The sequence below is a fragment of the Stigmatopora nigra genome, chromosome 3 (assembly GCF_051989575.1).
Source record: "Stigmatopora nigra isolate UIUO_SnigA chromosome 3, RoL_Snig_1.1, whole genome shotgun sequence".
NCBI classification, from domain to species: domain Eukaryota; kingdom Metazoa; phylum Chordata; class Actinopteri; order Syngnathiformes; family Syngnathidae; genus Stigmatopora; species Stigmatopora nigra.
Genome location: NC_135510.1, coordinates 4,092,616 through 4,115,110, shown reverse-complemented (window position 1 = coordinate 4,115,110; position 22,495 = coordinate 4,092,616). Strand labels below are relative to the sequence as shown.

General features: G+C 39.1%; 1 protein-coding gene and 1 long non-coding RNA gene across 7 annotated transcripts in view; one reads left to right on the top strand and one right to left on the bottom strand.

Annotated features, from left to right (window-relative positions):
• Window positions 1–3,502: 3,502 nt before the first annotated feature.
• Window positions 3,503–22,495, bottom strand: part of LOC144194558 (uncharacterized) — a 195,993-nt gene continuing 177,000 nt past the window's right edge. Inside the window, exon 4 of the long non-coding RNA XR_013325914.1 lies at window positions 3,503–3,636. This is a non-coding gene — a long non-coding RNA (uncharacterized LOC144194558). The remainder of the gene's footprint in view (window positions 3,637–22,495) is intronic.
• Window positions 13,230–22,495, top strand: part of celf6 (CUGBP Elav-like family member 6) — a 132,271-nt gene continuing 123,005 nt past the window's right edge. For all 6 annotated transcript variants that reach the window (XM_077713709.1, XM_077713707.1, XM_077713708.1 and 3 more), the window contains exon 1: window positions 13,230–13,582. In XM_077713709.1, the coding sequence (XP_077569835.1) occupies window positions 13,330–13,582 (253 nt within the window). In that variant the 5' untranslated portion in view covers window positions 13,230–13,329. The remainder of the gene's footprint in view (window positions 13,583–22,495) is intronic.

Here is a 22,495-nt window from a genome sequence, read left to right as displayed (position 1 = left end):
GTCTTTATTGCATGGTTAAGTAGCCTTTATGCGGCTTTTAATAACAACGCCAGTATATCTTCCAAAAATATCCACTTCGGCTAACTAGGTTATCGCATTGTTTACTTTGCCATGATGATCGGGTGCTTTTTCACTCTCATTTTCTTCCATTACCCCCCCCCCCCCCCCTCCTTCCACGTTTGGGCAGAAAGAGATGCAGAGAGGGAAGTTAATTAGAAAGACGTCCACAGAGGGGAGAAAGAGAGGGGGCGGGGGGCGATGGCGGTAATGTTAAAGGGCCTCTGCATGGAAACAGATGGGCCAGAATTTATTAACTTGCAGGAACGCTTGAAGGAAGCCGCTGCGACCAGACCAGACGACGGGCCAGTAAGAGTCTGGGCCTGAGCGCTCGCGGGCGGCCGGGTGCAGGTTGGGGCCGTCTGGGTCCCAAAAATAGAACGCCAATTTATCTCTGAATTGTTGCAAATGACCCGTCAGTGCGGAACAATGGATGCAACCCGCCTCACTGGTTGACATCTTTCTGTACGCGGCTTGACAGCCAGACGAGTAATAGACTCTTTATTTGCTTCAAAAGCGAGTTGGCCAATGTGTAGAGACTCTCAATATTTTTAGACACTGTATGTGATACTCAAATTGTAGAAATATACTTGTAGGAGAAAAAAATACCCCAGAACCTTAGCTTTTTGACTGACAGGAACTTTTCCAATCAGTTTTACTCCATCGGCCCATCAAAGCACCTGAAAACAAGTCTTCGTCTGTGTATTTATTTGATGTTTTATAATTATTTTTCATTCGGACCAGCCAGGTGGATTTTACTTTATTTGCCTTAACATCAAAGCTTCCGAGAATAAACTTTTTGTATTGAGTTTGCGTGTTGCCTGTTTTTTTTCCTTTTCAGGGTAGTTCATTACTCCCCCATATTAGGTTTCTTTGTTAACCATTTTCTTCCCTGCTATAGATTTTCACAGTTGACGACAAGCGAAAGGAAAACTCCAGTTTTTAGTAAATGGTAAATATACCGTATTTTCACGACTATAAGGCGCATTTAAGAGTCTTAAATTTTCTCCAAAATAGACAGGGCGCCTTATAATCCAGTGTGCGTTATATATGGAAAAAAATTAAATTGTGTCATTCATTGAGGGTGCGCCTTATAATGCAGTGCACCTTATATGCAGTGCGTCTTTTAATGCAGTGCATATTTTAATGCAGTGCACCTTTTAATGCAGTGCGCCTTTTAATACAGTGCGCCTTTTAATACAGTGCGCCTTTTAATACAGTGCGCCTTATAATGCAGTGGACCTTATAATGCAGTGCGCCTTATAATGCAGTGCGCTTTATAATGCAGTGTGCCTTATAATGCAGTGCGCCTTATAATGCAGTGCACCTTATAGTCGTGAAAATAATCTAAATGGGAAGTAAGTAAATAGATAGTTATAGGTAAATAGGGAACAGCGGACAAAGTAAGCACCTCTTAACGTAAAATATTCATTTTTGTGGATAACTATAAAAATATTACAAGTTGTTGGTGGTTAGAGCGGAAAAATTACAAGACATAAGTCGCATTTCCAGCCAAACTACGAAAAAAATTGCGATTTATTGTACGGAAAACATGGTAGTTTCAACAAACAGCGTTGGGCTGTTATTTTATTTTATTTTTTTTGTATTGCATGCTCTCAATTTAAGAGTAAACAGCAGTCATTCGTGGGTCTATGTTTGCTTACTGGTGTACGTATCCATTGACTGTATATATTTATAGCAGTTTACTGTCAGTTGTTACAAAAGTTTGGCAGAGCTCCTGCACACGCTCCCTCGACGCTCATACTGTTTACATTTGGCAGAGTGCTGGAACCATTTAGCGGCACACGCTGGCCTCCTCTCTAAAAATGTGCACTTCTACTTCCCATTTTAACTCCTTTAACTTCCTGTAATTTAGACGGATCCACTTGGTTTTTGTCCAAGTCTTTGCTTTAGTTTTAATTGGACTCGCCTAGCCATTATATGTGAATATGCTAAACAATGAAGAAAGACAGGAGGCATCGTTCTGGAGGGATTAAGAATGCAAAAAAAATAAAAAGCATGCTATCTTGCAGGAAACTGGCTGCTGCGCTTATAGAACAGTCGAAGGAAAAATACACTGTACACTACAGCCCTTGAAGCACAATAACAACAACACTCTTAATTGTACTATCTCCAAAACATCATTTTAAGCCAAACTTATTGGCAATTCTGCGTTCGCCTTGGGTTACACATTAGCTCATCACTTCATGAAAAACCCAGCGGAGCAATCGGTGTGTAATTTGCTGCCGTAGCAAGGTGTGAGGTGCTGAATTATAACCGTAATTTAGCAACACTCCAGCGACGAATGGAGTTCAATGATCTATTATAAAACTATACGTTTGGGCTTGGCACCTTTCATCAGCCGTGGAGGATATGAAGAGAAGTCAAATAAAAATTTCATAAAGAGTGAATTATGGAAAATGAATGCCTTTTATGACCACACGCGCGTGAGACGGTGTGTTTGTCAGAGGAGTTTAACAGGAGTCTTTTTAGAATGGTGACAACCAATGTGTGTGTGAGTGTACGTGTGAAATACATTATTTGACAGCAAAAACAAACTGTTCCTGTCTTTCAAGCTCAATAAAGAGCATATTGGGTAGTAGCACACTACTGGGAGGGGAATTTTATTTAGCAAGGAGAAGAAAGCAACAATATTTTTAGGTAGGTAAAAGAAGCAATGTATTTTCCGCAATATAAGACGCATCTAAAATACCTACATTTTCTTAAAAGCGCACTTCATAATCGGATGCAACTCATATACGGATCAATATTGGTTAATCAATGTATGAAAATACTATGGATGAATAATACAATCCCCTACTACTACTACCACCACTACCGCTACTACTACTACCACCACTACCACTACCACTACTACTACTACCACCACTACCACGACCATTACTACCACTACCACCACTACCACCACTACCATTACTACCACTACCACCACTACCACCACTACCACCACTACCACCACTACCACCACTACCACCACTACCACCACTACCACCACTACCACCACTACTACCACTACTACCACTACCACCACTACCACCACTACTACCACTACCACCACTACCACCACTACTACTACTACCACCACTACCACCACTACTACTACTACCACTACTACTACTACCACTACCACTACCATTACTACCACTACAAACACTACCACCACTACCACCACTACTACTACTACCACCACTACCACCACTACCACTACTACCACTACCAGCACTACTACTATTACTACTACCACCACTACCACCACTACTACTACTACCACTACTACCACTACTACCACCACTACCACCACTACCACCACTACTACTACCACCACTACTACTACTACTACCACCACCACTACCACTACTACTTTCCGGCTAGAATGGCGAACACATCTACCTCAAGTGAATGGTTGTTTGTATTTTTCTGACTTACCTTTTAGTTGGCAACCAGTTTAGGTTTGCCCTGCCTCTTTCCCATAGACATCACTGTTTCTATTTTTGAGTCCTGCTGCGTTTAAGTCCAAAAACGTCAACGACATTCCTTGGGCAATGATGAGCTTGCCGTCTAAAAAAAACAAAACAAAAAAACAAGGAAGGTTTGATGGCCTGTTGACTTGATATTCATCACATAAAATCGCGTAGTTTTTTTTAAACATAACAATTGATTTATTTCATTCAACCAAACATCTTGTTACCGTGCTGTGCACCACCACCTCATGTTTTGTCTCCCTGAGATAAAAACAAAACACAACAAAACACTAGCGTCAGGCCCCTTAAGTGCCTTCAGCCCATTTTTTGGCCTCACAAGAGATTTTGTCACATTTAAGGTTGTTCGCATCAAATGTTAAGGAACATTTATGCTCGCTTCTTCTTTTGCCCTAAACTGTTGCAAAGTGTCAGGGAAGATGTGCAGCACAACCACCCTCCCCCCTTGGGCAGTGTCAGAAACATGCTGTTAATGGGGGTCTTCATGGCACTACAGAGTTGTCACCACCATAGTCTATTTATACCTTGGCGGGACGAACGCCGCGGCATCCCAAGCTCACGGCGTCGACATACAAAAACGCTCCGCTGGCCTTAGCGAACGGCTCACAAGCTGCTCGGCTTTTCTCACACGGCACTTCACACAGCCTTAAATAAAGCAACGAGCTGAACACTAAATCTATTTTTCATTAGCTTTTAGCAATGTGCCGTGCGTGTCGTTTGATTCCGTGCTGCAGCTTTTGGCTCCGCTTATCAAAAAGATGAGATAAAACCTTTTTTTTTCTCCTGAAACTGCACAGGCAATGTTTTAGCTTCCACGTTTATACTTGGCACTTGGAAACATGTGGAATTGAAAGGACGTTAAAGACTATTAATATTAAAGTAAAAATGTTAACCTTTTAAAGGGCATCCATTAAACTCATTGGCTGCTATTGGCACTCAAACATGAGCATTCACAGTCCGTTCTCCAACTTTACATGAATTGGACACCTATCATTGTCAAAGGCAAGCAATGAGTTAAATATTGTAAACCAAAGGGAAAAAAACTAAAATTTCAACAGTTCGTTGGAGACCATCGCCAAAATTTAGTCCATTTTTTTCATTTTAGTTTTATTTTTGTTTTGATTTATTCATCATTTTATTTACTGATTATAAATGTGTATAAATACTAATCATATAACACAATTTTAATTATTTATCACATGTTTATATTGACAAACCAACAGTTTGACTTTACATGACCCAAAATGTGGACATGAGGTCCATAGTATAAAGTTATACATATATCTTTTTTTCATTTTGGTTCACTTATCTGTTAATTTTGAGTTATTTTTTAGTGAATTTCTGTAGATTTTTTTTGGTTAACCAAGTTTAAAGCCAAAATAAGGTTAATGAGAATGTATTGTCGAAGTTAAGTGACAATAAGAACTGAATATGAGATTTCAATATGTCATTATAAATGTCCTATTGGAAATTAATGGTGCTTTTTGGGAATTTGGGGGTAACTTTAAGGCTAATAAAAATACTAAGCACACCATGTAAATTTTTCCAACATTAAGGACCATGAACTATGTTAATCTGTTGTAAAATGTAAGAGAAAAAGTGTCTTTTTTTTGTCTACTAAGTGTGGTTCTCTGTATATTTTTATGCAACTATACCAACCTAGTGCATTGACCCACAGCTCCCTCATCCCTGTTGTCAGTGTGCACAAATGCCACCAAGACAAATCCCTCTACATTTCAAATTGCAGAAAAACATTGTACTCATAAAACTACACAGCCTGCAAATATGATGCTTTGTGACTATAAAGGCATCGGCAAGGATCCTGAAGTGGTCCTTTCACTTGCCGTATTTCATTATTGTGTAATGATTATTACGAAGAGAAAACTGACGCTTCCTCCACTAAAAGAAATAACATGCGGTTTGGAATGCAAGGACGCTGCGGCGTCTCTCCATATTGCGTGACTCTAATTTCATATGAATAAAAAAAAAAAAGAAAAACATCTGTTAAATGATGCCTCTGCAAATTGAAACAGCCATTTTATTGGAATGCTCTGCGAATGTCGGTGACATTGCGCTGATGTTATTGTTGGTAATGGCGAGCTCAGTGGGGTGTTTATTTGAGGAGCGCTTGGCCTGACAGCTCTTGGCAACTGCTCCCTTTCCAAGCTGTTGTTTCCCAGAGTTTGGCCGACGACCAAAAGAATTAAAGGCCTAAGCGTCTGTATATTCAAATAAAGGCCTTGATTACAAGTACGATTTGTCACCGTGATTAATCCTTGGATGGACTGACTGTAGGAACATGTGCTGTTTATTCCATATGGTTGGGGCTACTTCTTGAAGCCACTTTGCAGTTTGTCCTGGGTAAATTCCACCGACCATGGGTCAAGTGAAGAAAACTACTATATCAAAAGATAAGGTCAAACATAATAGGTAGCAAAGGTCCCCATAGCAGAACTAAAGATGGCACCATATTTTGCCGTTTAATATACACAGGTATATTAAATGATTTTTGAGCCTCCCTTTTGTGCGCCATTTAATATACCCCTGCCGTTTAATATACTCGGGTATATATATGCCATCTTATTTGGCATAATTATAGATACTTAAGTTCATTAAAATTCCAAGTCAGACGTTATTCAGCAGTAAGTAATTTTAATCTGAGCAGTAAGTGGTTTTAGTCTGCAAAACATTGACGCACCCCATCACGGTATAAATACTACATAGTAGATCGTACCTTCTTGTTTGTGCGCCATTTAATATACCGTATTTTCACGACTGTAAGGCGCGTATAAGTCTTACATTTTTTCCAAAATAGACAGGGCGCCTAATAATCCAGTGCGCTTTATATATAGACCATTACGAAAATCTTTACCACGATAAAATAAAATAATAATCAGTTGATAGGGTACACTATCCTCTACAGCTCTCCCAACAATGGATTGTGGCCTGGCGATTGGTATCAACACAGCTTTACAAAGCATGGAAGACAGCGTTGGAAGAGTAATGCTAGCTACTAGCTAGCTAATATTTGCCTAGCTGCCTCTATAAAAACAGAGCATCCTTTGTGTGTGTAAATTACAGCCATAGCACTCATTCCTGACACTGCGGCTAAAAATACGATGCCCCGTATAGTCGTGAAAATACGGTACCCCTGCCGTTTAATATACCCGGGTATATTAAATGGGGGATATATTAAACAGCAAAATACGGTAGGCATACCTTTGAAAGAACCGTTTTTATGATAAAACTCAAACTTAAACACTATAAAATTCACAACAAACAAAAACATATTCAAGAGAACTTCCAAAGCCATAAAACAATCCATGTGGTGCAACTTGTCGGCTTCTATTTCTAACCAGTTTCCCACAAGAAATATCGCAAAGGCTCAAATAGTACCAAGAGCCTTTAAGCTACACAAGTGATGTCTTAGAATTTTAATAATATCTCTCACACAATTCTAGCTCTGTATCAAATCAAAAAGAAGAAAATATCATAGTCAAACATGACTCTATGTCAGATGTTGGCATTATGATAAGCAAAACATGGTTCTAGATAATTACACAAATGTTTTTGTATGAAACGGCTACATGGGCTCAAAACAAGGCCCCAAAATTGAAACACAGCAGAATTTAATGTATCCCTGATATATTACCCAACATTCCGCCGAGATGTTCCCTTTGCGAGTTGCTTTTTTTTTTAATGCTATTATAAAACAGCGTATGCACGTAAGAAACAAACACGTTAAAAGAAAAAAAGTTATGTGAAGTGAAGTTACAGATGCTGCTTGCAACGCTGCCACGGGTACTTTTCAAATCCGTATCAGGAGAATTGAGGTTGACAGAAAAATGCCATCACTTTTGCAACAACAGCCTCAGGGAGGTGGGATTAGGAGGAGTTTGTGAGCTTCTAAAGGGAAAATACACACACACAAGTAGACACAGGCTGGCCCACCATTGTGTTTAGCTATGTGTTATTTGTCAGGTTGCATTATTCAGTATGTATTGCTTCTTAAATGTTTTAGATTTTAGTTGGATATTAAGGCATGGGCAATTACGGGAGTGGAATTTTCACTACTTCGGTGGTTTATAAAGTGTAGTAAAAGTACTGTCAGTGGTACAAGGGCAGCCTCTAAAGTTAGAAAAAAGATTGGCTGAATTTAATGTTTATAATGAAGCTTTTAGTCCAGACAAGTGAGCTTAATCACTTTGGGAAAATTTTGGTATGTATATTTTAGGGATATGTACACATGTATCCTCTGAGACTAAGTTTTGATTCTTTGTCTTAGGGCTGATTATTTAATTAATGATGAAATGTTAGCTCAAATGAATACCAAATAGTTGCTACTTTTCCATTATTCATGAATGGATCCGAATATAATTTGTCAGGAGTATTTGGGTGATATATAAGCATAAATTTTGTATTATTATTTTTTGTTTGCTTTAAGGGTCATTAATAACTACAAAATGTTAGCTCAAATTTATCATCGTGTCTGGGCAGTCGTAAATCATCAGATTAGTTTTAATCAAACAGTGCAACGACTGGAGTTCTGCTGTATTCAACTTAAACAACAAAACATACCCATTTAATGTTTAAGAACCATTCATTCATTATTTTGTTATCATTACGGGCGCGGGGGTGCCGGAGCCTATCCCAACCAATGACGGGGAGTTGGCAGGGAACATCCCATTCATGCTCACACTTATACTTAGGGACAATTTAGAACCTATGTCAAAGTGGCGGCCCGGGGGCCAAATCTGGCCCGCCGCATCATTTTGTGTGGCCAGGGAAAGTATATCTCCAGTGCTGACTTTCTGTTTACGGATCAAATTAAAATGAAGAGATAAATGTATATAAAATTTCCTGATTTTACCCCTTTTAAATCAATAATTGTCATTTTTTAATCAATTTTTCTGTTTTCAGTTCAAAAATCATATTGTAAAATCTAAAACTGTATTAAAAAAAGCTAAAATAAACATTGTTTTACATCTATAAAAAATGAATATTCAGGACTTTTTATCCAGTTCTTTTAATTAATTTATATAAAAAAATCTAAATATTACATCTAAAATGGTCTGGCCAACGTTAATCGAGTTGACATTAACGTGGCCCGCGAACCAAGAGTGTTCAATCAGCCTACCATGCATGATCTTGAGATGTCGCAGGAAACTGGAATACCCGAATAAAACCCACGCAGGCTCAGGGCAAACATGCAAATGCCATACAGGAAGATCGAAAATCACCAGGGATTCAACCCTCCATTTCACAACCATTAAGCAGACATGCAAACCACTAACTCAACTCCTTTTAAAGAACCAACACAAACATATTTGATCTCACTGCCTGAGATTGACAACATTAGTCCTCAAATTCATTCAAAGTCGAAGGACTGGCAATTTTTATGCCATTGGAGGCGTTAGACTTCCAATCTAACTTGACTGGGAGAGCCTTGCCGTCAGATCTTCCTGTCACAATGACGGCCAACGAGCTAACGTTGGCCTTGACGATGGTACACGGGCAGCCATGAATATGCTGCCTTCTGTAAAATATTTGAAAATCACAACCTTACTCAAGTCAAAACAGAGGAATAAAGAAAAAAAAATGACCTCCAAACTCCCAACACCACAAATGATCAATGTCTGAAAGCAAAACAAAATCCTAGTCATGAGCAGCCTTAACACGCAGCATAAAACATGACCGCGTGTATGTCTCTGCATATCTAAATCCAAGCGCCAAACAATGAGTGAGAGGAGATACTTATGCACATTTGTATTTTGGGAATACATTAGCATCCAGGAAAAGTATGTCTCACTGCGATCCACTGACCTCTCATTTGTTTTATTTTCCATTTCATTTATTACCCACATCACAATCACCAGGCCATAATTATTCACCGGAACGTGAACAACACAGCACACAGAGCATCCAAATAATCCAAACAACAATGAAACTCAAGTTAATTTATGAAAGCACAGTCCCGTGTGCCCCCACGGCCCGCCTCCAGCAAAAATGACGCATTTTTAAAATGGTTTGGGTTGCAAATGATGGCGTCTGAGTGAGAACTTATACATCTAGTCATGCATGTGCAATGGAAACGTAGCCAGGCTCCCCCCCAGGCTATGAGATTTTGGGGCCCTTCTGTTACCACACTCACATTTCCACACCGAAACTATTGTCACACCTCATAGTGCCTGCGCCGTGAATATCAATTATTGCTCCCCCTTTCGAACCCAGGGCCAGTGGAAAAATGTTCATGCGTGACGAGGCACCACCTGGCACCCCTGCGCCGCATTTCCACTGTGTAATGAAAACAGGGTATAAAGGAATTGTGCGTGGCACTAAAAGCATATATTGTGACATTACAATAAGTCACCTTGACAGCACTGTGAGTGATTCTATTAATAAGAACAGCAGAGTTTTGCATTTTGCCAAAAATCATTTTTTTGCCTATGAGGCTGGGAGCTAATGGCCGAATGGAACTTTTCCATCCAGAGCGAAATTGAGTGACACGTGGCTCCGGGGAATTCTTTCTTATTTTTTTTCCATGTCAAATTCATACAAGAACTCTGAGTACTCTTTTGAAGCTGAAAAGAAGAAGAATTGGCAGGGAAAAAAGAAGCCAAGAAAGAGAAAAAGACATGCTTACTCATGACACTAACACACCAGCCACCATTGATCCTGGCCGGACGTTTGGTCGCCAGTCATTTGGTTGCCGGACGTTTGGTCGCCCGGACGTTTGGTCGCCCAGACGTTTGGTCGCCCAGACGTTTGGTCGCCCAGACGTTTGGTCGCCCAGACGTTTGGTCGCCCAGACGTTTGGTCGCCCAGACGTTTGGTCGCCCAGACGTTTGGTCGCCCAGACGTTTGGTCGCCCAGACGTTTGGTCGCCCAGACGTTTGGTCGCCGGATGTTTGGTCGCCGGACGTCAACAGTACTTAGATATTAAACTCTCTCATAAATATATTTTTGAGAGCTGTTTTCAACAGTAAACTCTCTGTCACCATTTGACTGGCGACCAAAAGACCGGGGACCAACGGGGACCAACGGGGACCAAAAGCCCCGGCGACCAAACGTCCGGCGACCAAACGTCCGGCGACCAAACGTCCGGCGACCAAACGTCCGGCGACCAAACGTCCGGCGACCAAAAGACCGAGTACCCCATCGATGAGCAAACCAGCGACTTCAAAGTCTTCAGAGCTGCCAGGGCAAACCATACCAGGGCAGAGAGACAAGAAAAAACATAATATACGTTGAATACAAAAGGCGGAAAACAAGCACTGATGTTGTTATTGAAGATGCTCTACCAAGACGTAATTGCTTAGAAAATGAAAACATTTTCATAACAAAGCCATGGCCAGATGTTAGTGTCGCTCTGAGAATAGCATCATCCCAAATGACTGCTTAGATTGGCAGTTGACACTCGCACATACAAACACACACGCTGCATTTCCTCAACACCAAACACGATTCGTTTAGTGACCTTGATTGGAATACAAAAGCATTTTTCTTCATAAACATGGCGGTATGTACGGTTAACCAAACGGCAGTTAGTGGATATATGGAAATCAAGGGATAGATAATGCTCAGAACCTCATAGATTTATACTGACTGCTTTCAGACGTAGAAAAGACAGTTGCAAATAACTAGACGTGTTTTCTATTACTTTTAAACTCAAGGTTTTTGCTGTTTAATGATATCTTGACTTCCAAATGGCCATTTTTTATATATCCAACCAGCTACTTTTCCATTAACTTAGCAAAAACATGAGGTTTTGCGAAAAGCACCACTCAATACAGTAAAGAAAAAGCCATGGTGAGCATAACATTTTGAGCCACTGTATTCAGAGGACAGAAAAAAATGACAAAAACAGCAAAAATCCTCAAGGTAGCACACCAATTGACCAAAAGGCATAAACAACCAATCATATGAAAAAAACAAGTTTTCTGTCTCCAAACAAATATTCAGGGATAAGGGCTAATATTTTATGTATCCCATCCTTTCTTTTTGCTCAAGGTAACAGGCTTGACGGTGATTTGTTGTCTTGAACAGATCATTTACCAAATGATGACGAATTGATTTTCCACAATGTCACTATAAGAAAAATATGCAGTTGTCTATGCCTATACAAATGACACAAAGTAGACGGACAAACAAACTCAAGGATATTCAAACAACACATGCGTTTGGGCTTTTGCAAGCCACCACACAGCTCTCATTAGCAGCGTTCTTAATTGACTTGCGACAAGCAATCAATTATTGATACATGATCCGACGCCATCGCATCTATCGTAATTACCCGTATCAGCGTGGGGGCTTCTCTGCCCTTGTATTGACGTCGCATTCCCGACTGTGCTAATTATGCATCCCCCACCCCATGTGCAGCTCACACACTGACACTGACGGGTCACGTTTGTGTATAACGCTCACCAAATGTATCACTCCGTGTCAGTGTTATCGATGATATTCGAACTAAAATTTAGATTGGGTTTGAATAATGAACACATAACAGAAGCATATGGATGGTGGACCCCCCCAAAAAACTATCAGTGAGCTCAAACTGTGACCACCGTGGATTTATAACGTTGAGCAAAGAATTAGCGTAAAGTTTCAGATGGCAATAACTGTTCCAAACAGATATAAAATGATAGAATTAATACAATTACTGGGTTTTTTTAGGATAGTGAAGTTATGACCTCTGTTCAGTGGTATCCAAACTCACATCAGGTTATTGTGTGGTAGCATAGCAGAGTGTTCCTGTCCTAATCTGATCCGTTTTATCTAGAAACCCTCAAGGAATGTTATTTAAGAGCTGACCTTGACTCCCGAAGAGGTCCGAACACATCTGTCTCCCCCTGTGGGGGTAAGCGTTTGAATTGGTGTGCACATGACCTTTGTCTTTATGTATTTATTTATTTATGATATATATTTTTAGGGGCAGTCCAAGGCTGCTTGGTTGTGAAGCAGTCAGCTGGTCAATGGGCAATACATTTTTGGCATCAAAATGTCACATTAAAAAAAACACGAGCATTATTAGTGCCTATTGTGAATTATAGAGGTTGAGTCATTTTTTTTAATATTTAGAAGAGTCGTTGTCAAAGACAGATTGAAGTTGATTAAATGTAAAATTATGAAAAACACAATTGCAATGAATAAACAGTATGAGAAAGTTGTAATTAAAAAAAAATCTCAATCTTTGAAGGATTGCTTGTTGCAATTTGCATGATATGTACTCAAGGTAATTATTTTTTTATTTACTTTACTCTTAATAGTTTAATCTCAGACAATTACTTTAAACATTTTCATTCATACTATTTTATACCATATTACAGGTGTTACATACACACCCACAAAAGAAAAAATAAAACTCATTCACGTTTGATACAGACTATCCAGTAATGTATAGTAGTAGTAGTACAAACTACTACTGTTTGCCTTCTGCTGCGAGACCACGCCCCCTCCAAATCCCCACCGCTCTCCCATTGGCTCAGTGGGCGGTCGCCCGTTATATGCAAATGTGACAGTGGGTGGCCGCGTTGTTTGTAAAAGTGACGTTAGGAAAAAAGGACAAGGAAGAGTGTAGGACAGGGAAGGGAGTTTGACCATTTAAAAAAATAAAATTAAATGTAAAAAAAGAAAGGAAAAGGGAGGGGTGGGGAGGCAGGGCACGACGCGAGCGAGAGGGAGAGAGAGAGGGAGTGAGAGAGAGTGGGAGAGACAGAGTGTGTGTGTGAGAGAGAGAGAGAGCCGAGCCCCGCCGGCGGCCCATTGAGGAAAGATGGCCACAGTCAGTGCAAACGGAGTGCTGCGGGAGAATGGATTCAGCACCACGGACAGCGGCGGCAGGATGAACGGGCTCGGCCTCGGTACTCAGAACACCATCCCAATGAAGGACCACGACGCCATCAAGCTTTTCATCGGCCAGATCCCCCGCAACCTGGAGGAGAAAGACCTCAAACCGCTCTTTGAGGAATTCGGCAAGATTTACGAACTCACGGTACTGAAAGACAGGTTTACCGGAATGCATAAAGGTTGGTTTCTAACTGCTTTTTACTTGTTTGTTATCCTTGGCGTAAGTCTACCTGGTGTTGTTTTTCTTTTTTTTTGGATGCGTGGGTGGTTTGAAAAGGGGGTTTGAGGGGGGTGGGGTTGGACCGAACTATTTAACACGTGCGTGTGGTTTGGAGCGTTGATGGCACGAGCACGTGAAGACGACTACTACACGCCTTTGTGCCGATGTGTGTGTGTGTGTGTGTGTGTGTTTACATTCACAATCACGAGAGTGAAGGGGGGGGTTCTTTGACTCGTGCATACTACATAAAGTCAAAAATTGAAAGTGGGAAACTTTGTGAGCAAGCAGCCCATAGGCTATTTATTTTAAAATATGAACAAATACACAAAAACAAGGATGCCAGAATTGCCTGGTGAACTTTCAGTGTAGGTGCCCCCCCCCCCACACCTTTTTTTTACATGCACACTATCGTCTCAGGTGGAGAATATAGTGATCAAAATGTAGAATGAGGGAAAATAATTGTGTTTTCAGTTTTTTTTTTAGCTTCACTATTTGTGTGTGTGTGTGTACTGGTGCTCGGAAAAATGACAGACAAAAAGTAATATCCACCTTCACCCACACGTCTGGTCGATCAGACCCCATTTAAGAGATAATATTTCATCATTTAGTGACAGGAGGTATGTAATTGCATCAAAGTGGATAGTAGAGGCATTTATTAGGAAGGGGAAATATATTTGCAAAAAAAGAGCAATATTTGTAGATGAACATGAATGCCAAAAAACTGCTGAAAAATAATTTTCTAGGTGAATGCCTTTGTTGGGTATAGACGACCAATCAATTTTCACCGGGAGAGACTATCAGAACTTATATTTGCTGCCATTGTTCAAAACATATTGGACGTCTATTACCGTCAATGGCTTTTAAATATATATATATATATATATATATATATATATATATATATATATATATATATATATATATATATATATATATATATATATATATATATATATATATATATATATATATATATATATATATATATATATATATATATATATATATATATATATATATATATATATATATATATATATATATTCACAGCCACACCTCCCAGTTCAAAAGAATTGGACGTCTATTGCTGTCAATTGCAGGCAATATACATCACCATATTGAAAAATCAATACTACTTATTGATTTATCGGTGATACAAAAGCACTTCTGTTTTGCTTAAAGTTCAAATGGGATGACTTTTCATTTTGTTTGAATTTTTCAACTGGACATGTCAATTATAAAATTCTCTACCATGACCTTTGCTTCTTTATGAGCTGTTGCATTTTTTGGGGTCACCTAGTGGTATAGGGACCGCTATTTGGGTAATTTGACAGTGTTTAGATTGTTCTGCAGTCTTGTGCTGCGTGGGCAGACTTGCAGTCAATGGTTAGAAAAGGAAAACACTGGCAATGCGCAGTCCTCACCGTAATCACCTCCTAATTACGATGACAAGCTGCTGATTACGCACAGATCGATCACTTCTTAATGATAACCAAAATGCGAGGGTACGAGACTTTTTCAAAAACAAGAGGAGCCATTAAATCTAAAGTCCATTAGGTGGAACTTTAATTGCTTTCTGCACTTTCCCATGTTCAATGCACATTTTCTATACAGATAAGTGAAATGAATGTATTTTCCTGACACTAATAAATCTAGTAGTTTTTTTTTCCTGTTTCAGGCTAAATAATTATTGCAATATTTCTCTTTTCATGCATTTATACACTGATAGCTTCACATAGTTGTTAAAATAGTATAAAAATACAATGTTCATATTACTTTGAATTACACACAAGGTTATTTCTATATTTTCGGAAATTAGACTATTGAAATTCACAAACATACATATTTTTTTTCCCCTGCCTAATCAATAGTTTGCTCACTAACTGAAAGAAATTGCATGGTTTTTTCACAAGCTGTAGTTTAATTGCCCTAAGATGGTTACTTGTCAATCATTTCCACATTAGTATTGGTGTTAACATTCCCAAATATTTCCTTCAGTGCAAGCAGTCAAATTATGTTTGATATGTACGTCGGCGGGCTACAGTTCATGATCTTATTGATCGCTTCGAGATGAGTTCAGCTCAAGCAGCCTTGAAAAGTGCCCCCAGCCGGACCCCCCTCCTACTCTCCCTGCATCACCTGTTCCTTCTACACTCTACATATTTTCCCGCCATGATCGATTAAAACAATATCTCCCATTGCCGTTGTTTACGTCCCGTCCTCGGCACGCCTGAATGTCAACACCGAGGAGGTATGAGCTTCAGCTGAGAAAGAGATGGATAATCCTGTTCTGAAGACAGACCTTAAGTTTGGAGCCTCGCCTAACTGCTCCAAGGCAGGCGTTCATTCCTGCTGGTTCGGCCTGGTGTGAGATTGAAAGTCACTTTGTGCGCAATTTTAATAAGATTTCACCAAGGCATTCAACAGTACTTAGATATTAAACTCTCTCTCATGAATATATTTTTGAGGGCTGTTTTCAACAGTAAGCTCTCTTTCACCATTTGACTGGCGACCAAAAGACCGGGGACCAACGGTGACCAAACGTCCGGCGACCAAAAGACCGGTGACCAAACGTCCGGCGACCAAACGTCCGGCGACCAAACGTCCGGCGACCAAACGTCCGGCGACCAAACGTCCGGCGACCAAACGTCCGGCGACCAAACGTCCGGCGACCAAACGTCCGGCGACCAAACGTCCGGCGGCCAAACATCCGGCGACCAAACATCGGCGACCAAACATCCGGCGACCAAACATCCGGCGACCAAACATCCGGCGACCAAACATCCGGCGACCAAACGTCCGAGTAGCCCATTGAATGCAACATTCCTGCTGGTTCGGCCTGGTGTGAGATTGAAAGTCACTTTGTGTGTAGTTTTAATAAGATTTCACCAAGGCATTACAGGGATGAGTTTTTTTTTTTAGTCCTCTCCATGTAACATGTGTTCATGTGGTAGAGCGGACCCGAGCGGAATGCAAGAAATGGGATTAGTGTCATTAAGGAAAACCAAAGTAGGTGAAGTAAATTTGGAGCTGTGTCGCCTCAAGGGTGGGGCGTCCGCTCAGGGACAGAAAAATCCTTACTGGATAAAAAGCTATTCCACTTGTGGAATATGGATTAAGAACTTGTGTAGAGCAGTATGTTTCCTGATTATAAAAATATGAACTACATTTTTTCAGTTGATTTAAAGGAAGAATCAATTGAGCTTGTAAGTTCAACAGTTAGGGTCACCAGATTGGCTAGATTTTTCTTTAAATAAATGATGGAAACATTTGAATAGGGAGTGCAATACAGTACTGAATATATCGTCTTTTATAAATACTATATGCTGTATTTGTTGGCTTTTGAAATGTTACCGTGCCCAAAATTCTGTGGCCATGGCAACCGTCTCACTCCAATGCCCCGTGTTGTACCACTGATTTATTCAAGAGATTGTTGAGTTTTTGGAGATGTTCTTTTCTTTTTACCAGTGCCTGCGTACCACATAGTTGGCAACCACCATGCCCAACAAGGAACCTCAATTAAAGAGGCCGTGCAAATGCAAATATAGACGAGCCAGCCGCTAATTTAAGGGCTTTTTATTTTTTACAAGCTGAAAATGTATGCTACTTACACCAAAAAACAATTTTATAACTCGGATATACTTTTTTTCTTCCTGTTTTGGTGCAAAAACTGGATTTAAAAAATGACGAGCTTGGAACATCCATGAAAATGATGAACCCACTAGGAATACATTTGTATATACCACAGGTGTCAAAGTGGTGGCCCGAGGGCCAAATTTGGCCCACCACGTCATTTTGTGTGGCCCGGGAAAGTAAATCATGAGTGCCGATTTTCAGTTTTAGGATCAAAATAAAATGAAGAGTATAGATGCATATTAAATGTCCTGATTTTGCCCATTTTAAATCAATAATTGTAATTTTCAATCCATTTTTCGGTGTTTTTAGTTCAAAAATCATTTTATTAAATCCAAAAATATATCTAAAAAAAGCTAAAATAAACATTGTTTTCGAACTATAAAAAACGGAATATTCAGGGATTTTATTACAGTTCTTTTAATCCATTTATTAAAAAAATATAAATATGACACCCTTGGTATATACTATAATCAACTATTCATTTTTATATGTAACTATACTTTAAAAAAAAGTTTTTCAGCTGAATGCAGATTTAAAAGTTAAAATAATAATTTACGGGTGGAAGTGCATTAATCAGGCAGCAGCAAATAGCTAATTTGTGGGTGTCTAGGGGGCTTCACACTATAAGGTGAACAGACCAGTTTGCGCTATTTAACATCCATCATTTTGTCCTGGCACTACATTATCATAACACTTAGTGTCAAAGATGGAGCCTGTGTATGCCGCTTAGACATGCTGAATGATGGCGGGGGGGAAATCCTTTGCTTGAGTAGTGTTATTTATCAATCCGTCCGCGATGCTGAGAAGGGACGCACCGCACAGCACAGGAGAAACGGCTACAAAGACAACCTAAATGTCCTCATCCATTGTGTGCTCATAGGAAGGTCCGTCCGTGGCTGATAGAAATAGAACAAAAACCTGCCATAAAACCCTCGTGGGCGTTCCAGAGAGCCTTCGATTAATAAAATATGGCCTTTCAGAAAAAAAAAAGATGACACCGAATGTTTTGTTCGGTTTGGACGTTGACAGACGCTAAAGCCAAAAGTGTGATGATTGACAGGTCATATATATGTTGCAGTCAAGTGAACTGTGTGTGAACCAGACAGCTCACAACGCCTGGAAAAGATTGTTCTCGACTGAGAGATGTAAAGACACTGCGAGCGAGGCGTCACCGTCTAGATCTTGGCGGCCGTGACTCAGCCTGTGCCATTTGGATAAAATACAGTTATTTAATATACAGGGTGTAAGACAGTCAAACACTAACAGTAGGTTTTAGCAATAGTAGTCTAGTGCACGGTACATGCTGCTGATATTCGGCCAGCCCATGTTGGCTTGATTTCTGGTCCCTGTACTCAGCTATTGCTGGTTTCCAGCCTAAAAAAAAATGGGTCAGGTGCATGGAAAAGGGCATGTGGTGTAAAACTTGAAAAATGGTGTGACTGACTCACTACGGCAGCTCCTGATGGGATACAATAGAAGTCACAACAATTGTAACCATCAGTAAAACAGATGTCTATTAAACTAAAATGTACTCTAACCTACATGCTATTAGGAGACAATTCTTTTATAATATCTCAATTGTCTGTAAAATGATAGTAATTCACTTCACTAGTCCGAAAATATGCAATAATGACAAGGAAATGATGTAGAAAAGGAGGAGAAAAGTCACATTTGTTGTATGTACAGTGGAAGAACTCCTATTTGTTTTATCTAGTTTTTTTATGTACCGTATTTTCAAGACTATAAAGCACACTTAAAAGTCTTACATTTTCTCCAAAATTGACAGTGCACCTTATAATCCAGTGCGCCTTATATATGGAAAGAAACAGAAAACCATAAACGAAAAACCACCACTGTCGGATATTAAAAAAACACAAACGCCTTAACTGAAACAATACTGTTAAATATGCAGATGCCATCTTAGTTTACAAAATCTTCCATCATATAGCTCCTCAACCACTGCAAGATTTTGTACAAAAAAAATCCAAAGCATCAACAATGGCTGGCTTTAGAGGTGACTGTGTAGTGAGTGCTTCATACCTGGGAGTCAATAGCAATTACCGTATTTTCATGACTATAAGGCGCACTTAAAAGTCTTAAATTTTCTCCAAAATAGACAGTGCGCCTTATAATACAGTGCGCCTTATAATACAGTGCGCCTTATAATACAGTGCGCCTTATAATACAGTGCGCCTTATAATACAGTGCGCCTTATAATACAGTGCGCCTTATAATACAGTGCACCTTATAATGCGGTGCGCCTTATAGTCGTGAAAATACGGTACACTATTTTCCTTTAGAACGTTTTCTATATTTTTCTTAATTACACTCAATCATAGAATATACACATTTTATCATTCTTGGAAGTCAGACAAGTATAGACAAGTGGCCACTTTCATGAAGATATATATAAAAAAAATACTATTTGTAAAAATAATCACTTTTTAAACATGATTCCCACGAGTACTTCCAACATTAACTTGTCCTTGAGATTTTTCACATTTACTAACTTGACAAAAGGGTGGTGCCAAACCATAAATATAGAGTATTTTCATGCAGAAACACGCCATAGGTGTTGATGCCCCTCAACTACTATGGATGATAAAACGTAACGTAAGCAGTAGCATTGAGTTAAACTAAAAGAACCTTGTGTATAGTGAAGTTATACACACGGGCCTCTTACACAAAATCCTCCCTTGAGAAAAAAAGGTTTTCTTGACTATCTGTCTGATTGCTTTTATTACGCATGCTGGGTTCTTTAGAAGGTTGTATATTGCCGATTTTATCCTTCACCATTCATCATGTTTAAAACAAAACAAACCGGGAATGTGTCCTGTTTTTCCAACTTGATTACCCTATTTTCATGACTATAAGGCGCACTTAAAAGTCTTAAATTTTCTCCAAAATAGACAGTGCGCCTTATATATGGAAAAAAAAACAGAAAACCAAAAACCAAAAACCACCACTGTCGGATATTAAAAAAACACAAACGCCTGAACTGAAACAATACAGTTAAATATGCAGATGCCATCTAAGTTTACAAAATCTTCCATCATAAAGCTCCTCCCCCACTGCAAGATTTTATACAAAAAAAATCTAAAACATCAACAATGGCTGGCTCTAGAGGTGACTGTGTAGTGAGTGCTTCATACCTGGAAGTCAATAGCAATTACCATATTTTCAGTGCGCCTTATAATTCTGTGCGCCTTATAATACAGTGCGCCTTATATATGGAAAAATGTCATTCATTGAGGGTGCGCCTTATATATGGAAAAATGTCATTCATTGAGGGTGCGCCTTATAATGCGGTATAGTCGTGAAAATACGGTAAGATAAGACATGTTTAGTGGTGAAATGAAGTATTTCAGTTTTAAAAATGGATAAATGTCTTTTTTTGTCTCATCATATACAATTAAGATGGTACATCTCCATTTACTGAAACGTATCCTAATGCCTTAATTTGCGTCATCATCTTCACTCGGATGAACATTGTGAGAGGCCAAGCAAATTGGTCATGATACATTACTTCAACGCTAATGGCTTGAAAAGTTAGCCAAATGTATTTAAGATTAATTAGGGACACCTGCTGTCTTCAAAATGTATTTATATATATATATATATAAATATATTACTTTCTGCATGCACACAATTGGGAGCCCAAGCTCGTTACCGTTTTTAAAAACAAGCCATTGGGAATGAAAGTTTTGAAAGTAATCAAACAGAATGTGCTGGAATGACTTTTCCATTTAAATAGAATTTGTGGGACTTTCATTGGATTGATGGAAAAGTAAATTGTCCCAACCCCACTTAACCTGCTCATCACAGAATGCTGCCACTTCCTCTGTTGAACGACCGCCACACTTTATATCCCTCATTTCCCAGCATTTTGTCCATTTAACACTGCCAACTTCAATGCCTAATTGCTGTGGGAACTTTAAATATTGTCATGAAACGCTGATTACCATTGCATCTTATAATTACCACAGCCGTCTCCTGCTACCCTTCTCTTATATGAATTATATTCTGAGTTTGGAATCAAGGATAATACATGTTGGGTTTGAAGGGTGTGGGTGTTAAAGTGCCTGAAAATCTTTAGTTTTGTTATTCCCAGTCTGAGTTATCATTTTTCTTTCCACAGGTACAATTTATGAATTGTGTTTTATTTATTTATTTAAGATAGAGGAAAACAGAAGCCACGTGGTAACAGAGTCATCCAGAACTATAATGGGATAACTCATTTTTTTGTTAATTCACAGGAATTTAAATTATTGGCTGCAATTTAATCTGGTTTTACAGGATTAAAATGCTATTTATTACTTCTGTATATTTGCTATTACCTTTTTGTGGCATAAATTTGGTATTTTTTCAAAAGTTTGTTTGTAAGGATCATATTTTTTGGACTATAATTCTTAAAATACAGAAAATTTGGCGGTTATGGGAATACTAATATTATTTTCTTCCATATAAGCATCTAGTTTTTTTTAAACACTTAATATTATATAAACAGTATGTACTTTTGAATTATCGTGAATAACAGTACTTTATTTAACTTTCACAGTATGTAAAAATTGGAATTAACACTAGAATTGTATTAAAATTGATTTCAAAGATGTTGGCTTTTATCTACCAAATTCTGCATATAACAAAAATCTGACAAATACATCAGCAAACCCATTCTATATTTGTATGTCTCCATTCATTAGTTTTAAATCATGTGAACATTTAAACCAATACTTTTGCAATATTGCAGCTCAGGGTAATAACACTATCCACTAACAACATCATAAAGAACATTGAAGGATAACTCTTGGAATCCATCCCTCGGTGCCATTTTGTCATTGCGGTATCATCGTTCCGTACCTATTAGTCAATTCACACGTGTTAGGTTGACAGCGACAACTTGACACCAGCTGCTGTATTCAACTTGAATTTCTCCCCTCCCTCCATCAGTTTCTAAAACAGGCTCTCAATCACAATCTCCTCTGGGCTTACAATACCAAAACACGACTGTCAAAACTGTAACAAATATTTTTCACATAAATGTCTATTCAAATGACACAATCTATCCTTAAATAATTAACATATCCTTCAAACTACTTATCCTCACCAAGATCGCCATCCATCAGGGATTGAGCCCTGATCCACCCTGCCATCGATCCCCAAATGTTTATTCATTTTCGGAAACGCTTATCCTCACAAGGGTCATGGGTGTGTGCTGGAGCCTATCCCAGCTGAA